Source organism: Giraffa tippelskirchi, chromosome 1, assembly GCF_054371585.1.
Source record: "Giraffa tippelskirchi isolate mGirTip1 chromosome 1, T2T-mGirTip1v1.2.pri, whole genome shotgun sequence".
Lineage (NCBI taxonomy): Eukaryota > Metazoa > Chordata > Mammalia > Artiodactyla > Giraffidae > Giraffa > Giraffa tippelskirchi.
Window position 1 is genome coordinate 90,289,157 of NC_137275.1, and position 19,087 is coordinate 90,308,243.

Consider the following 19,087-nt stretch of genomic DNA (forward strand, 5'->3'; position numbering starts at 1 on the left):
TAACAAATTACTGTTAACTATTCATTAACTAAGAGGTCAAGTGTTAGTCACTCAGTCACGTCCAACTTTTTGCGACAACATGAACTATAGCCTGCCAGGCTCCTCTGTCCGTGGGATTTTTCCAGGCAAAAATACTGGAGCAGGTTGCCATTTCCTACTCCAGGGGATCTTCCCAACCCAGGGATCGAACATGGGTCTCCTACAATGCAGGCAGATTCTTGACCATCTGAGCCTCCAGGGAAGCCCAGCTAAGAGGTAAGATTCACCTCTCAAGGAGAATGCAAATTTTAAAACAGGAAGCACAATTAGATGGTTTCTATCTTCTCAGAGTTAACAGTGCATTGGGGTAGACCCTGGGTCCTCTCTCAGTGTGATTTGTGTCCATAAATTCTTAGTTGACTTTGCAGTTCTAACTTAAATCTCAGCTCAACAGTTAGAGCAATGGTAGGACTGTGGAGCTAATTGATCCAACCACTGTGTTTATTTTTATTGCCTTTATTTTCTAATTTTTATTTAAAAAATTGTATGTATTTGTATTAATAAATTGTAACTATAAAGAAGAGCATAGAGTGAAAAGGGAACATTGCAGAACAAAAGATGCCATAAAAAAATAGCCTATAGACAAAGGATTACTGTCTAGAATATATAATTATTGATACTAAATAAATAATAAAAACATTCTAATACAAAAAATGCTAATAATAAAAATGAGCAACTCACAGAAAAAACCAATATATTTTTAAATGCTAAGATCCACTAGTAATCAGGGAAATGAAAATTAAAAACATAATGACAAGTGTTTCCAGCCCATCAGATTGGCAATGAGATTTTTAGTGAATAATGTTAAGTGCTGAATATTAGTTTGCAGGTAAAAATGTAAATCCTAAAGGAAATCAGTCCTGAATATTCATTGGAAGGACTGATACTGAAACTGCAATTCTTTGGCCACCTGATGCGAAGAACTGACCCATTGGAAAAGACCCTGATGCTGCGAAAGATTGAAGGAAGGAGGAGATGGGGAAGACAGAGGATGAGATGGTTGGATGGCATCACCGATTCAATGGACATGAGTTTGCGTAAGCTCCAGGAGTTGGTGATGGACAGAGAATCCTGGTGTGCTGCAGTCCAAGGAGTTGCAAAGAGTCAGACATGACTGAGTGACTGAACTGAACTGAACAGAAGGATGCAAATTGGAATCACCACTTTGGAGAACAATTTGACAATACTTATCAAGTTGAAAATGCACACACTCAAGACACAGAAAATCAGTTTCTAGATATTTGAGAAACTGGCTCACATGCTCATGGAGAGGTATACAAGTAACTAGCATTGTTCATAATAGCAAAAGGAAAAAAAAAAGGAAGAAAGAAACAAGCAAACAAAGAAACTGGAGAGTAGCTTCCATATTAATTCAGATAGATAAACTATGTATTATAAACTATGATACCGTAAGAACATAAAATTAAAGTACATGTATCAGTTGGATAAAATTTGAGAACACAATGTTGAGTTTTTCTAAAAAGTAAACTAGCAAGTGACAGAAGAATGAATGCAATATGGTATCATTTTTAGAAAGATTGAAAATATTCAAAATAATACTATATAGTATATGACTATATACTTACAAAGTAAAGGCATGAAAATAGATACAGATATAATAAAGCCCATAATTGAGGATCACTATTTCCTTTAGGGATCAACGATGGGGATCAGGGAAGCTTCAACTATTATATGATTGTTTTTAAATAAAAAGATTGGAAACAAGGCAAAATGTGAAGGTTTGGTAAAGCTGGGAGATGGACAATAGCTGTTATATTAAATTAACTTTGCTGTTTGCTTAATCTTCAAATTTCAAAGTTTTAATGAGGAAAATTTTTCTACTCCCATGGTTCTAGTTTGCATAGCTAACATTTTAGTAAGTTTTCTTCAGAATTTCTACATCTTTTTTTTTTTTCCATTTTCTTTCATCTCTCTCTTCCTCCTTCTTCCCTTCCTTCTGCAACATGTATGACACTACTGTTTTCTGGGTCTTTCAAAAAACTTAATTGTATATCATGAACATTTTTCAAGTTAATATGGTCTTCTTTTAAATGGCTCCATAGTATTCCATTTCAAAATGTGTCATAATTTATTAAACTATACCTCTATGGATAAACTTTTAGATTGTTTCCAATATTCTACTGTTAGGAAAAATGCTCTAGCAAATAAAACTTTGTAGGCTTGATTATGGAAAGTATATTTCTCTACATAGACTTCCTGGTCATAGACTATAACTATTTTTATATTTAAGGTTCTGCCAAATCATTCTCTACAAAAACTATATTGATTTACTCTTCATCAATAGTGTATTAGAATGCCACTCTCACCACATCCTTACCAAAGCTGAAGGTTGGGGATATTTAACATTTTGAACAATATGAGAGGGAAAATAATTTCAAAGATAAAAAAGTATAGCTCAGAGGGATGGCTCAACTTACCTTAAATCTCTCAGCTAGTGGAGACAATTTTAGGATGGATATGAGGTCTTATGTTGGCTGCAGTTGTCTTTCCATTAGTTAGGACTTGATGCTTCATTCTGGAGATCCCAAACAAGTGTATTGTCTAAGAAGAGAGAAAAGAGCTTATTTTTTTCCCTAAGTATCAGGAATTTCTCTAATGTGGGAGGTAAATGCAGTTGGGCTTTGAGGAGTCCTAGGACAATTTCTGAAGGTCAGTGGGGTGGGCAGCTGGAGCTGTGATGGGGCAGAGCAACTGAATCATGAGCCAAAAATCAGAGTTTTATCTCAAATATAAATATTATTCTTAAATACTTCAGATAAAACACACACTTTCTGTACCGCATGTGTTCAGATATGTTATTGCCTTCTTCCATTTCAGTTCTGAAATACAAAAAGAATGATGAGGAAGAATCACTTAAAGATAAATTGTCTAAACTAAATATTCATTCAATTAGCAAGAAATCAAAAAGAGTGACAAATCATCTAAAGATTCTGACCAGAGGAGAATCACAGGTAATTTTTCTTCTTGGGGCACATACATTTTCCTGGGGAACACGAACACTGATACTTTTGTGAGATTTCATTTTATTGTTATCAGAGATGTTTCTGGAACACATTGACAATCAAGGTAACTGCCCAGTGCTGTTCCTTTTCTCTCTCTCTCCCCCTCCCTCTCCCTCCCTCCCTCTTGTGGGGTATTGCTGCCTTGGGTGGTGGTGGAGGCGGGTAGTTTTGACTCTATTTTAGCTGTGGTGCTTCCATTCATGGAGAGGACAAAGGAGATACAAGGACAGGACAGGGATCAACAAACGATGCCCCAGGAGTCCTGACACCATCAATTAGCACATGAAAGAAAATGAAGTCGCTCTGTCCTGTCCAACTCTTTGCAACCCCATGGACTGTAGCCTGTTAGGCTCCTCCATCCATGGGATTTTACAGACAAGAATACTAGAGTGGATTGCCATTTCCGTCTCCAGGGGATCTTCCTGACCCAAAGATCGAACCTGGGTCTCCCCCATTGCAGGCAGACTCTTCACCATCTGAGCCACCAGGGAATCCCAATTAGCACATAATTGCACTCAAGGCAATGTCCTCCTTTCATTGCTGTCTCCTTTCTGCTTTTTAAAATCTCATTTCTTTTAGTACCCTTGGTGTTCATCTTATATTTAGTTCACCTATAGTGTTTAGAGACCTATCTTAGTGTGATTTTTCCTACCTGTTATCCCTTTCCTCTTCTCCTACCCCCAGGTTACATTATATTCCTGGGTAACTCTTTGGCGTCATCCTGAACACTTTCATCTCAATCCCTAATAAACAATTAATGGATTAGTAAAGCCTCTCACGCTTTAATGTGCATGAAAATGACCTAGGAACTTGCCAAAAGATAAATTCCTGGGTTCCACTTTGTTCAAACGTGCAACCTCAAAGTTTGTATTTTTACAGAGACTCCAGATACTTTTAAGCTAATCTATCTGGAAATTGAAAATCACAAGATAGAAAGGTCAAGGCCCAGAAGTGGTAATACAGTGGGCCTCTAACCAAAAGTAGGCAGAACAGTTCTTAAGATACTAGACAGTACTTCCCGACCCCTCTTTTCCTGTGCCTGATTTCATCCTTCATTATGTTAGCATCTCTAACAAAAGATTTTACTTTGAACTAGAGGCAACTGGTTCAGCTCTGACTCTTCTTACCTACCTCACTGTTTGGCTGCTGTGGTCTTTTTTCTTTTCATTAAGTCTTTGCAGCTTTCAGACCACTAAGCTAGAAGTGGCTTCTTCTCTTCTGAATGCCTGACATACTTACTCAATGTATCTCAGCCTTGACACTGTTAGTATTTGCAGGAGTCAGCACAGAAATTAAGAGAAAAGTTTCTGAAGTCATTCAGACCTGGGTTTGAACTTTACTTCTACCACTTAATAAATATTTGTCTTTAGATGCATAAATTCAATGTAACCATTTGTAAATTATAGTAGGGGATTCAGTAGGACCTAATACAGGAAGTGGCTGTGAGGATTCAATTATTGGGGGAGTGTGTAATTTCCTCAGTTCAGTCTTGCGGCAGCAAAGATTTGAAATGGTGGACCAGAGTTACAGCTCAGTTATAGCCCTGAGTTTTATTTGGCAAACAAAGGATAATACACCCTCAAGACATGAAGGCAGGCTGACCCCAAAGGAGAGGCGTCTATCCGTCATGGCTTCCTCTTTTTATATGTTTGTCTACTCCACCCCTTGAGCCTGCCCTATGCCAAATGGGCTGGCCGAGAAGGGGGCCTCTTTGTTTCACCTGAGGTTCTTACTCCTGTCCTCGGATTTTCTTTTGTTCCATTTTTGCAGGTTTTTTTTCTTTTCTTTGTCTTTTAGCCACTGCCATTTTGGACTCCTTTTTCCTAGTCTAACTACCTAACACAATGAAATGATACATATTTTAAAAAGTACTTAACATAATGTGTAAGTGTTCAATATATTGGCTATCATCATCACTATCTTATTTTGCATATAAAATACTGTTATTTACCTTTTAACCTGCAGACTTCTTACTCCGTTGCATATAAAACTTCTTTATGCATAATGTATTAATCATATCTTATACTTCCTGTATTTTATGATGTCTTGCCATCTTAAAAAACCTTGCAGGCCAAAGAAAACACCACTGGTAGGGCTAACCCCCTCTTACAGAGGGCAAAGAGCTCAGCTGGAATTGCTTCTTTCATTTGCATACCAACCAATCCTGGGTCTAGAGCCACAACCACCTCCTTATCTAAATCTCACAGGTGAAGCCAATATTCCTCTGCCCCAGATCATTCCAAGGCCAAGTACCAGGCAACCAGAACCACTTCCATAGCCCAAAGCCTGCAGGAATTATTCAAACTGGCTAGTCCCAAACATTTTACCCTGCCCCAGCTCTTTCTCTGTGGTTTCTCACAGAAACTCCAATAAAGACTCTAGCCTTGACTTTTCCCTTGCTCCTTTCTACCAAATGACCCAATCTCAGTGATTCCCCTGTGATCCTTCATGACATACAGTGACCTCTTCTCTAGGACCTGTGAGTATAATCAACCTCCAAGCTTCATTCTCTTTTCCTCCTGTGGCCGCACTGTCCATTCCCTGACGCTGCTAAGTCGCTTCAGTCGTGTCCGACTCTGTGCGACCCCACAGATGGCAGCCCACCAGGCTCTGCCATCCCTGGGATTCTCCAGGCAAGAATACTGGAGTGGGTTGCCATTTCCGTCTCCAGTACATGAATGGGAAAACTGAAAGTGAAGTCTCTCAGTCGTGTCTGACTCTTAGCGACCCCATGGAGTGTAGCCTACCAGGCTCCTCCATCCATGGGATTTTCCAGGAAAGAGTACTGGAGTGGGGTGCCATTACCATACCCAATACAGATATTCTTACAACACATGGCTTATATCATCCTTGTACTTACTTATTGGTTTTCTTCCATTGCATAGAGGAGATAATTCCAGGCCTCCTTCTCTCCTCAATGTGGAACTATAACATGGGAAGCTTGGGACATTTATGGTGTGTGGTCATAGATCAGGAAAAGGAAAATCCAGATGTTTCAACTAAAGACAATAGTAACAGAATTGAATTGGGAATTCATTTGAGGAAGAGACTGTAGTCTCCATGAGCATGTGTAAATGTAATGTAAACAATTCTCCTCTACTCTTTAGGATGTTGCTTCTGACCCAGGACAATACTATTGAGGAACAATATCCAGGTCTTAATCCGAGGCAGGCTCCTGTAGAAGCTCTTCCAGCTTTTCATGCATTTGCCATCAACTTCTGATATTTTCCAATTGCAAACTGAAAGTGAATTGTAGTTAAAGTAGCCTGAAGGGATACTAATTAGATTTTTTCCCATTAATCTTTTGAGAGGATATCCTGTCATCAATGAAGCATTTCACTGTTAATCAGAAAATCAGCTGCATATGCTGGACTGTAGAAAAGATAAATCTCATATCAGTCAATTTTGCACTTGTCAGCAGCTCAAGTGAAATATTTGGTGGAGTTAGGGTATAAAACTGTTACCCAGGAGGAAGATTCTATTCCATTCATCACACATATATTGAACTCCTTTGTGCTCAACACTGTTAGAGATTGCAAATGCACAGAAGTTCTAAATTCAGACAGTTTGGGTTGGAATCCTAGTCCTATTAACATGGATAAGTTTCTTTAACTTCTTATATTAGGTCACAGAGAGATTCCAAAACATAGCAGCTTAAGTCAGATAGTCATTTATTTCTCTCTCTTATAATCGTCCAGATGGGCTGTGCTGCACAAGATCCTCCAGGATCCCAGTTCCCAGTTTTGTGCTGTGCTGCTCCCTAAACATATTGTCTTCATCTGTCTCATTAAAGCTGGGTCACTCTCATGTCTTCAGTCAAGGTCCCAAGGACAATGTTGTAAGCCAACATTCAGAAATGAAATGTATCACTTCCGCTCACATCCTATTTGCCCAAATTTGCCTTGTAACCCAGTTACCAAGGCAGAGCCAGCTGCAAGGGAGTCTGGGAAGGGCTGTCTCTACCAGGGCAGCTGTGTGTCCATCTTAAACTAAAAGTGCAGGTTCTATTGGTAGAAGGTCGACATGGGGAATGTTCAAAATGTCTGCCACACCTCCTGGAACTTCTGTTTCTTTATCTCTAAAATGGGGGTTATCATAGTATCTACTTCACAGGGTTGTGTAAGACTTAAATGAGAAATCGGAAGACAGGTTTTAGCACAAGTGTCTAAAACACATTTGAGAGTGAAGCGAAAGTGTCAGTCACTCAGTCATGTTTGACTGTTTCCAACCCTATGGACCATAGCCCACCAGGCTCCTCAGTCCATGGATTCTCCATGCAAGAATACCAGAATGGGTTGCCATTTCCTTCTCCAAGGGATCTTCCCAACCCAGGGATTGAACCCAGGTCTCCCACACTGCAGGCAGGCTCTTTACTCTCTGAAAACGTAGTTAGTGTTTAGTAAATGTTACAGATGATTATTATTAAGAAAAAATACTTCCTCTCCAATGCTTGAATCCACCAATGGAGAGAATTTCTTAAATCATTAACTAGTGAGAGCACAGAGGATGGCGCAATAAATTTTCTGGAATGGAAAGAACAGGAATTAAAGGAAGGAGTTGTAGTAGAGGCAACAGTTGAGCAAGTCTTCAAAAAACAATAAACAGGACTTTGCAGGGAAGAAAAGGGACAGCAGCATATTCCAGCAAAGTAGTGCAGCATAAGAAGACTTGAAAATAGGGAAGTGGAACCAGGCAATATTTTTCATGTCATGATCCTTGAAACTCTTATTTTAGCATCATCTGGGTCCCAGCCAGGACACACAGAGTAAAGTAGTTGGTCCTTGAAAACTACATTTCAAAGAAATCTGTCCAAGCATATGCTTCAAACTGGCTCAGAGCATAGAGCTCCTAGGGCAGAGGGTGACGAATTTTGTGTGGATTACAAAGAATGAGGCTGCCTATTTGATGAAAAGCTTTGCAGATAAACAATGTTAAAGGACTTAAAAATACTAAAATAAAATGTCACCATTTTCTATGCATTCAGTTCTAAGGTCAACCACTCAAACTATGGATATAAGAACTGAGAAGTTCAGTTATCAGCCAGTACCAAACTGATTATACCTACCATATTCCATAAAACAGGTGTGTGTTCACAGAGATTTTGCTGATACAAAGCTGGTTCTGATCTTTTTTGTATAATTTTGAATGTCAAGAAATATTTCTCATCATTAACAGAATAATGTCTTCTTAGAAATTGCCACAAGCACATAAAAACATATTTTTCTGAATGCTAACAGGTGTACATGTGAGATATCAATGACAAGAAAAAACTGAACACATGTGACCACAATCTTAACTCTTCAGAGTTTTACTACCAGAACTGTTTTTGTTAAGATTCTTCATCCTCTTTCAAATTTGAGCTGATAACGAATTATCATATTTCTTTAGCCAAGACCCTAAGAATATTTTCTGAGTAACCACTGGGAAATAAATTGGGATCAATCATATCAGCAAAATGATAAATTCTACTCAATAGATCAAATTTTTATTTTAATTTAATTTTTTATTTTTAATTTTATTAATTATTTTATAGACCTACAAATGCAGTGTAATTTAAGAGCACACATATAATACATGCCATTAAAAACTCTAGAGGGAAGTTTTGCATCCCACAGCTACTGTGACTAGATGAAGCAATGTGAAAACCACCACACAGCTTTGCTGCACTAATTGAACATCAGTTGTGTCATGTGCTGGACAAAGAAAGGACTGTGTTAAGACAGTCAGCATAGTATGAAAAGTTTTCATCCAAACAAAGAGTTTTTTTGTAACATGCTGGGCCAATATGGTTTGTGGTTTTCTTAACAAAAATATACCAGATTCCTTTGAATTATAAAAATAAATAATTTCATCTATATTTTAGGTGAAAGACAATACCTTTAACAGAGAAGAAAAGCTATTTCGATCTTTAGAAAAGACTGTGAGGCACTGTGTGAAGAATATTTCATTCTGTCTTCAACATGTACAGGTGGGTGAGGCACTACTGTTTTTTTCAATGTTTCTCTACAAGAAGGTCTTGATGTCTCTGATTTTAATAAAGAGTAAATGTGACTGTTCATTCACTTATATGATGACACTTATTGTATCAAATTTGAGAGGCTCCAAGGTGCTGGTGAAGGAAGCTAATACAAAGACTTGGGTTTTGCTCTCTGTTCCCTTCCTCTTCCATCCTTCCCCTAATCTAAGTCATTATACAGTGGGACAAGCATGGTTCACATGCTTGCCACATGGGGCTGGACCATTAGCATAGTTTCTTTATAATTTGCTAAATGGCAGACAAGGTAGAAACGTTATTTGTTTAATTATACCAACATATGTCTTTCCTGGCCCTAAAACACATATTTGCAAATTTAAGATTAGGACTGAGAGAAAAAAGAAAACCAAAACAGGGGAAAAAATAAAACTAGAGAAATTAAAAAGTAAAAAGTGCATAATATAAAGGCCATAAGTTCAGTTCAGCTCAGTCTCTCAGTCGTGTCTGACTCTGCGACCCCATAGACTGCAACACACCAGGCCTCCTTGTTAATTGTCAACTCCTGGAACCTGCCCAAACCCACGTCCATCGAGCTGGTGATGCCATCCAACCATCTCATCCTCTGTCGTCCCCTTCTCCTTCTGGCTTCAATCATTCCCAGCATCAGGGTCTTTTCTAATGAGTCGCTTCTTCTCATCAGGCAGCCAAAATATTGGAGCTTTAAGATCAGTGCTTCTAATGAATATTCAGGGTTGATTTCCTTTAGGATTGACTGGTTTGATCTCCTTGCTGTCTAAGGGACTCTCAAGAGTCTTCTCCAAAACCACAGTTCAAAAGCATCAGTTCTTTGACGCTCAGCTTTCTTTATGGTCCAGTTCTCACATCCATATGTGACTACTGGAAAAACCGCAGCTTTGACTAGACGGACCTTTGTCGGCAAAGTAATATCTCTGCTTTTTAATATGCTGTCTAGGTTGGTCATAGCTTTCTTCCAAGGAGCAAGCGTCTTTTAATTTCATGGCTGCAGTCACCATCTTCAGTGATTTTGGAGCCCAAGAAAAGAAAGTCTCTCAATGTTTCCATTGTTTCCCCATCTATTTGCCATGAAGTGATGGGACCAGATGCCACGATCATAAAAACCACAAAAACCCATATGTGCATCTCAAATTTAGCTATAGGCTACCTCCCAGTCAACCCCAAAATGGAGATATGATCACACAATTCTAAGACAAACCAAATACCTCTGTTTATTTTGTAACTGGTATTTTGTAATATCTCCTTTACAGTTCTGAATGAAATTCATAGATAATATAACCTTAGGTAGATGTACATAAAAAGTAAATCAATATCAAAGAAAATATATTCTAACAAAATATAATTAACTCAATATGCAAATATCCCCAAACAATCATGGTAGAAAACAATCCCCTCCTTCCCAAACTTCCAATCTCCTAGGAGGTTTTCCCACCCTTGTTGAGAATTACTGACTTAGACAAACCAACTAGTGTACATTATAATTATATGATGTATCTCATAAAGAAGACATAGTGTTCTTAACAACATCCTGACAATGGTCATGACTATGAGATATAAAAAATCTAGAATTACATGTAAGTTAGTTAATAAATTGTTGTTATTTATTCATTAAGTTGTCTCCGACCCTTTGTGACCCCATGGACTGTAGCCCACCAGGCTCCTGTGTCCATGAGATTTTCCAGGCAAGAATACTACAGTGGGTTGCCATTTCCTTCTCCAGGGGATCTTTCCCACCCAGGGATCAAACTCACATCTCTTGCATTGGCAGGTGGATTCTTTACCATTGAGCCACTTACGAAGTCCTAGTTAATAAATGGTCCCTTCCTATTTTCTAGTTTTTCTCTTGGATATGTTTTAGAAGATGTTTGCCTGCTTTAATAGATGATCACACCAACAGAAGATTAAGCTGACAGGCAGAGTAATTTGGAGACAAGTTTCCATGTTACATAATCAACAAGCCACATTCTTTTTTTTTTATTATTATTAACTGATGCAAAACCTGATTTTGCAGTCAGATTTGCTAATCTCTTCCTAAAGCGCTGACTTCTGTGAAAGGAAAATCAAACCATAGTTATAATATCCAGAGGGCAGTGGAAACCCTGTGCCTGATACACTTTTCAAGGAGTCAGTACCTTTTGGGAACATCTACAGAAAAGTCATATTTCCACTAACTGATTCAACAAAAGTGTGATCATCTTCTCTTAAAGAGAAGATTAAATTCATCAGGAAAACTGAAGACATAAATCAAAGAGGAGTGATTTTTAAAATAAGAGGTCTGTAAGAATTGAATGATGAAAAATGGCCAACAAGAGAATTTAAGATGGACTCTACTTAATAAAAAAGGGTGTCGTACCATCGGAGCAATATGAGAAAGCGGCAAGGGGAAAAGTAAGGATATAGGTCATTACAAGTAACGTGACTGTGCAAAGTGTTTACAGAATTTTTCCTTCCCTTTGTCTTTTTCCCTCGGTGGTAACAGTTATGTTGATGACGTGCGCATTTGGGATGCACTTCCTTGTACTGACTTCAGAACTTTGCACTTTTGGTAACTTTGCTCTTGGCTTCCAGGATGCTATGCCTTTAGCTCTGCAGAGCATGATGGAGCTCCAGGAGATTTCACACAACAAAGATGAGGAGGAGAGCAGCTATTCAGAGTCTCCAAGTAATGCCCCAAATCCCTCTGAAGACTTTGTAAGTTATTTATATTCATTGATGAATGCAAATGGAAATAGTAGGGTGAGAAGAAAAGCTGCTTTTCATTTACTTTTTTGGAACTAAAAATAAAACATGCACTAAAGCAAATACTAATGTCAAAATTAGTAGATTTAAACAGGAGTTTTTTTCTATCATTAAATATTTTGAAGTGGATTTGTGAGGCTTTTATATTAATCAAAATTTAAGAGGGCTCCAGACTGTGTTTGTGGGATATCCAGTGTCTGTGCAGCTTTTAAAATCAACATTTAGTTTAAGTCTGCATATGGCATATTAGGGATTTATTAAGTTAGAAAGCTGTGATTTTCTTAGAGGAGTCGCTGGAAATGCCAGAGTTTTTACAGGAGGAGTGAAGATATTCTGTGAGGATGACTTTTATTAACATACTATACACTGAAAAGTAAGAGAGTGATGGTCGCTCAGCTGTATCCAACTCTTTACAACTCCATGGACTGTAGCCTCCCAGGCTTCTCTGTCCATGGAATTCTCCAGACCAGAACACTGGAGTGGGTAACTGTTCCCTTCTCCAGGGGATCTTCCCAACTCAGCAATCAAACCCAGGTCTCCCACATTGCAGGCAGATTCTTTACCATCTGAGCCACCAGGGAAGCCCAAGAATACTGGAGTGGGTAGCCTACTCCTTCTCCAGCAGATCTTCCCGACCAAGAATCAACCAGGCATCTTCTGCATTGTAGGAGGATTCTATACCAGCTGAGCTACCAGTGAAGCCAAGTAACGCCTTTCTATTCAAAAAGGGCTTTTATTTAAGAGTCATAGATCTTCTGTTCTGTGGTAAAATATTTGTTTCTTAAGAATTATATAAAATATACAGAATTATAAAGCAAAAATTGGGAATCATTAAAAACATGCTTGAGGCAAGAAAATATTTGGGCAGCAAACTAGTCTGAGTAATATTTTAATTTAGTATCTTGGGCTAGATAGGTATAATTATTTCATAGTAATATTTCAAGTACTATATCAAATATATAATAGACTCCTCCATCATCCTGAAGGTCTTTGAAAATGACATTTTTTTTTGTATTGGTATTATTGGCATTTGGGGTCAGACGTGAGTGGCCCTTGTATTGGAGGATATTTGGCTTTCCTACCAGGCTCTGAACCCCAGTAAATGTCTGCCATCTCATGTTTTCCAATCCTGGGAAGTGATACAAACACCCACTCCAGTAGAAAAACATCCAGAAGCATCTAGCTTTCCTGGCACTGGGTAATGGAAAGTCATGATTACGTCTGAAACTAACATGGTAGATTAGATGGATGGGAGGGAGGAAGGGGGTGGGAGAGAGAAGGAGAAAGGAGAGAGTTTTTATAACATGTTAAATGGGAAAAATGTGCCTAGTTCTTTATATGTTTTCTGGGCTTAATTACAGTGAGCACGTTTTAGAAAAGTCCTCATGGGTTTGCTCTCTGGTTTAATTCTGACTCATTAAGGTAATAAATATTTATTGAACACCCTGTAAGACCATAGTATATAGCTTCCCCATCATCAAGCATGTTTCAGAACCTGACAGAATGAAGAGATAAGGTGTCCTTCCCTACCTTGTGTAAAACCACAGGATGATAAATTAGGCTAAATCAGAAAGCTCAATATAAAAGTAACTTTGTATGAATAAAGTGTATTGAACTCTTTTTAAAAAATCAAATATTAAGCACTAAAATCTATCTAAAGGTAGAGCAATTGTTTTTATCTAACCATGAGAGATATCTATCTACACATTTTGTATAGCACAAAATATTAGAATAAAATCTGATTCTTATTTGTTCCAATCATAATTCCTATGTACAGATGAACTGGTTCATGTCTGTGAGTCACAGAACATATATATTGTAACTATATTCTAATATTGTAATTAGTGGAGTAGGAAATGACAACCCACTCCAGTATTCTTGCCTGGAAAATTCCATGGACAGAGGGGCCTGGCAGGCTATAGTCCATGGGATCACAAAGAGTCGCACATGGCTGAGTGACTGAGCATTGTAATTAGACTATTCATTCAACTATGTCACAAACATAGTAATTCATCCCAGAACAGTAAACAGATTCTTTGCCTTGTTGACAGACTCATTAAATAATCTGCAGGTGTATATTGATTATTTTATAAGCTAGATATCAAATTTAATCTGTGCTGGCTATTGCTGGTGCCAATATGAGATTGGTTTCCCTCCTCTTCTCCAGTTCCCATGAGTTCAAAGTTACCAGAGGTCATGAGTGCCTGCTAAGTTGTTCAGTCATGTCCGACTCTTTGTGACCCTATGGACTACAGCCCGCCAGGCTCCTCTGTCCATGGGATTCTCCAGGCACGAATACTGAAGTGGGTTGCCATGTCGTTCTCCAGGGTATCTTCCCAACCCAGGGATCTAACCCAAGTCTCCTGCACTGGCAGGCAGGTTCTTTACCACTAGCACCACCTGGGAAGCCCTACCAGGGATCATATAAGTTATTTAATACAAACTGCTGCTCAGATGCTGACTCCCTAGAACATCTTTCAGGGTACAAAAGAGAAATCTTTTTCCAGATTGCTATAGCCTAATCATGACACCCAAGCATATATTATAAAGGGAAAAGCTGAGTAGTTAGTAAACATAAGAGACTTCAGAACAGTGGGGAGGCAAGAGGAAACAAAAGAAATTACATCTAGATTGCTCAGGTGCTGGCATGGAGCTAGACAGCGATTCTAGCTCCATGTTCATTTTCAATGACTCAGACCCACAAATGAAACAATTTAGGACACTGGATCAGCATCAGCTTAATCCTGCAAGGTATTTAAAGAGGAAGCGAAAACTATCTGGCCATTTCTGTAACAGGAACAAAATACCTGTAGTAAGGGGTACTCTCTGTATAGAGGATACAATTGCACTACCAAAATTAACCAGCAGGGTAGACAGGGAAGGGGGCGGTGCAGGTGTGGGAGGAACAGGACACAGCCTCTCCTAAGACCAGCTGTCTCCCTTTTATTGCTAGCAAAGGAAGCGAATGATATGTGCATTATTAATAATACAGCTTTGGTAGTCCCAAGTGGAGATTACGTGCAACCCTATATTCGGGAGGAGCTCCACTTGGCTCTGAGATTAGAAAGAAGGGGAAGGGGAAAGTGTGGAGGGAGATGACCCCACTGACAGAACCAATGGTTGTGGAGAGAAGGGTGGAGCGTAGTTTGGCTGTGCAGGTTTCAACTTTTGTATTCTTCTTTCTGTTCACTCTTCAGTTCCAACGTTAGAGTCCAGAGTTGCTATTTTAGGTCCTTGCACAGGTTTAGCTAGACGACAAAAAAAAAAAAACAACAACAACCCACAGCATGATCCCTTGCTCTTCGAACTTGGCTAGGTACTTTCCTGCCTTCCTTTGTGCTCCGGCAAGGAGGAAGTAAGCCTATTGATAACAGCTCCGGGCTTGGTATTGGGTGTTCCTCTCTGTGATGGGGTTGTTTTGCTCTTTTGACAGGCAGCTCATTTACAGAAACTCGTCCTGACGCCCCTGTCAGTCCTGCTGTCCCTGTTCCCAGGGCCTCAGAAGCTAATCCAGAAACGCTATGACAAACTGCTGGACTATAACAGCTACTTGCAGCGGGCGGCGGCGGATGAGTCAGACTTGGCCAAAAGGGAATATGAGGCCCTCAATGCCCAGCTGGTGGAAGAGCTCCAGGTGTTCAATCTGGCCGCGCGGAAGATCCTCCTGAACTGTCTGTGCAGTTTCGTCACCCTGCTCAGGGACCTGATGATCGTGGCCCAGCGGGTTCACACCACCACGGTGCCGGTAAGCACAGCACCAGCCCTCGGCCACTCTGGCCTACGGGATCTGTCAGAAACCACGCCGTGCAAAGCAGCCTACTCATAGCGTGCCTGAGTGTAGTATGCATGTGTGTGGTGTGCGTTTTAACTGAAGCCAGTCAGAGTGTTCTGCTCCTTATCCCTCTTCCCCACAGGAAGCTACAAGCAAGTTTCCTGGTGCCGGTTTACTGTGACTTACACACACGGAGTTCTTTCTGGAGATTCTGTTTCAAACACAAAACATCTTTCAGCTTGGCTCCCTTCGTTGGCGGAGTCAATGTAGCTCCATCTGCCTGATGCGATCTTGAAGCTTATCAATTTATATTTTGTATTATCTTCCTATTCAACAGTTTCTAAATGTTAACCAGGATTAAGACATGGATGCAAAAAAAGGCCAGCTCAGTGTAGTGACAGAAATAGGATATTCATCAAACCGGCCTTTGTTTTGCTTTTGCCTGGTGTGTGTGTGTGTGTGTGTGTGTGTGTGTGTGTGTGTGTGTGTGTGTGTGTGTGTGTGTGTGAAATATGTGCATATATATAAAACAGGGCTTCTTGGTGGCTCAGCAGTAAAGAAGCCGCCTGCAATGCAGATGTGGGTTCCACCCCTGGGTCAGGAAGATCTCCTGGAGGAGGAAATGGCGATCAATCCACTCCCGTACTCTTGTTGGGAAAATCCCACTGTCAGAGGAACCTGGGGGTTTACAGTCCATGGGATCACAAAGCCTCGGACACGACTGAAGGGACTGAGCATGAATGCATATATAAAACATAGATATATTAATACTTAAAATATATACCTATATCTATATATCTTAACTTTCCATTAGGGTATAATTTTATAATCATTTTCTGAAGAAGAAGAAAGATATTTACAGCCTAATATCAACTTAAAAAAAATTAGCTTTGTTACCTGGCCTTTCAAGTGTATTACTTATCTTTCAGCTGGTTAGATATTTAATGGACATTTGGAGAAAAATATATTGTATAATTAACTTTTAACTTATCTGCTGAATTAAGTTAAGTTGGATAAATAGGTGCTACATTTACTTGGCTCAAGAGAAAAAGCTATGTAAAAATGTATAAGTAGTCTCACACCCATTCTGACTCCAAACCACCTCATCTGCCATCACCCCCATTAATATTAGTTTATTTTTATTGTGCCATTAAAAGTATAATAAATGCAAATATGTATTTTATTTCTTACACAAACTATAGTACCCTTCTGCAGCTTGTGTTTAACATCAATGTCAGTACATACATAGCCTCATCATTTCTTTTACTTCTTTATATGTCTACTGCATAGTTGTACAATATTTTTGGTAACAACTTTATTGAGATATAACTCACATACTATACACTCCACCCATTTAAAATATACAATTCAATGATTTTTGTAGATTCACAAGAATCGTGCAGCCATCACAATTGTAGAAAATGGTCATCACCCGCAAAAGAAACTGTGCCATTAGCAGCAACTCCACTTTTCCCCTAGCCTCCCCAGCCCCAGACAACCACAAATCTCCTTTCTGTCTCTACAGATATGCTTATTCTGGACATTTGGTATAAAGAGAGTTTTACAACATGTGGTTCTTTGTGACTGGCCTCTTTCACTTCGTGTAATGTTTTCAAGTTTTGTCCATGTTGCAATGTGTTTTACAACTTAATTCTTTTTATTGCCAAATATTACATTCTATGGGTATATCACATTTTATTTATCCATTCATCAGTTGGTGAACATTTGGGTTATTTCTCCTTTTTGGCTATCATGAATAATGCTGCTATAAACATTCAAGTTCTTAATGGATATATGTTTCCACCTCTCTTGCGTGCATACCTAGGAGTGGAATTTCTGGATCATAAGCTAACTCTGTGTTAACATTTTGAAGAACTGCCAGTCTGTTTTCTGAAGTGGTTGCACTATTTTACATTCTCAATAGTAATGATTGAGGGTTCCAATTTCCTCAATCTGTCTTTTTTTTTTAATTATGGCTGTCCTAGTGGATATGAAATGATAACTCATTGTGGTTTTGATTTGCATTTCTCTGATCAGTCCCCTGTTTTAATTTTTTAATTTCCCCCCTATTTTTAAACTTTTAAAATTGAAGTGTAGCCTATAAGATTATATGCAGTAAAATGTATCTATCTGAAGTGTATATCTCAATGAATATTTGCACATATATGCATCTGAGTTACCACCACCCAGATCTAGATATAAGTCTTTTGTGGTTCCCTGTTAGGGAACTATTATTTCTAGATTACAGTCCTCCAAAGGTAACCACTCTTCTGACTTATATTACCATAGACTGTTTGGCCTGGCTTGTATTTTCTATAAATGAAATCACACAGCATGTATTCTTGTGTATATTAATCTGTCCCTATTGATAGATATGGAGAAGGCAATGGCACCCCACTCCAGTACTCTTGCCTGGAAAATCCCATGGATGGAGGAGCCTGGTAGGCTGCAGCCCATGGGGTCGCTAAGAGTCGGACACGACTGAGCGACTTCACTTTCACTTTTCCCTTTCATGCACTGGAGAAGGAAATGGCAACCCACTCCAGTATTCTTGCCTGGAGAATCCCAGGGATGGCGGAGCCTGGTGGCTGCCGTCTATGGGGTCGCACAGAGTCGGACACGACTGAAGCGACTTAGCAGCTTAGCAGCATTGATAGATATATGAGCTATTTCCAATCTTTTTCTTGTAATAGACAAATAGTGCCAGAGTGATTTTATATGTGAGCAAATGTATTAATATCTTTAGGAGATTTCTGAGTGTTCTCTAGTGTGTGGAGCAATCTGATTGCAATTTCATTTGGGAACTCCCATCAATAGGTGGGACAGCCATCAATAGGTCTTTCCTCTTGGGTTGTTCAGAATCTTCAGAGATGTCCTTTCAAGTTTTCTGCCTGAAGGGTAATGGTTGACTGTGAAGCCTGGTTGGCAGGGTCTCTGGATCCAGTCTATATCCACTCACTTAATTACCCTCTTTCTAAATTGGGTCCCCACTGTCATTTGTGCTTAGTGTCCCAGTCTAGAGACTCTCCATTTTACCATTTGCAGAGAAGAAAACTTCCATCTTCTGCTAAAGTATGGAAGTCACCAACATTCACTGAGATGGAGAAAGAATCTTGGGATCCAACTGCTTCAAAACAGTTCCAGTTGTCTATATCTGCATAACAGTTTACACCAAACATGGTGGTATGAAACGACCAATGGTCATTTATTATTATTGTCTCTCAATAGTTCTGGGGTTCACTGGGGTCAGGTAATCACTCTCAATGTCTCAGTCAGATAATAACTGGGGCTGAAGTGTCACAAAGATTTTCTCAAGCCATTGTCTAAGGTTGGTGGTTGGACGATGATAGAAGACTCAAGCAGTTGGAGATTGGAATATCTGGGGTTGCATAGACACCCCACTCCTTCCACCCCACTCCCACTGGATCTTTCAACATGGTCTTTCAATATGGTGGATCCAGTGCAACTGGACTTCTTCTATAGTGACTAGAGTCTCCCTAGAGT

At 39.3% G+C, this 19,087-nt stretch overlaps 1 protein-coding gene across 1 annotated transcript in view; it reads left to right on the forward strand.

The window, feature by feature from the left end:
- Nucleotides 1–19,087, forward strand: part of ARHGEF38 (Rho guanine nucleotide exchange factor 38) — a 139,381-nt gene that overhangs the window by 108,915 nt on the left and 11,379 nt on the right. The window contains exons 7-10 of the mRNA XM_081484065.1: nucleotides 2,878–3,011; nucleotides 8,926–9,030; nucleotides 11,641–11,763; nucleotides 15,245–15,556. Of these exons, the coding sequence (XP_081340191.1) occupies nucleotides 2,878–3,011; nucleotides 8,926–9,030; nucleotides 11,641–11,763; nucleotides 15,245–15,556 (674 nt within the window). The remainder of the gene's footprint in view (nucleotides 1–2,877; nucleotides 3,012–8,925; nucleotides 9,031–11,640; nucleotides 11,764–15,244; nucleotides 15,557–19,087) is intronic.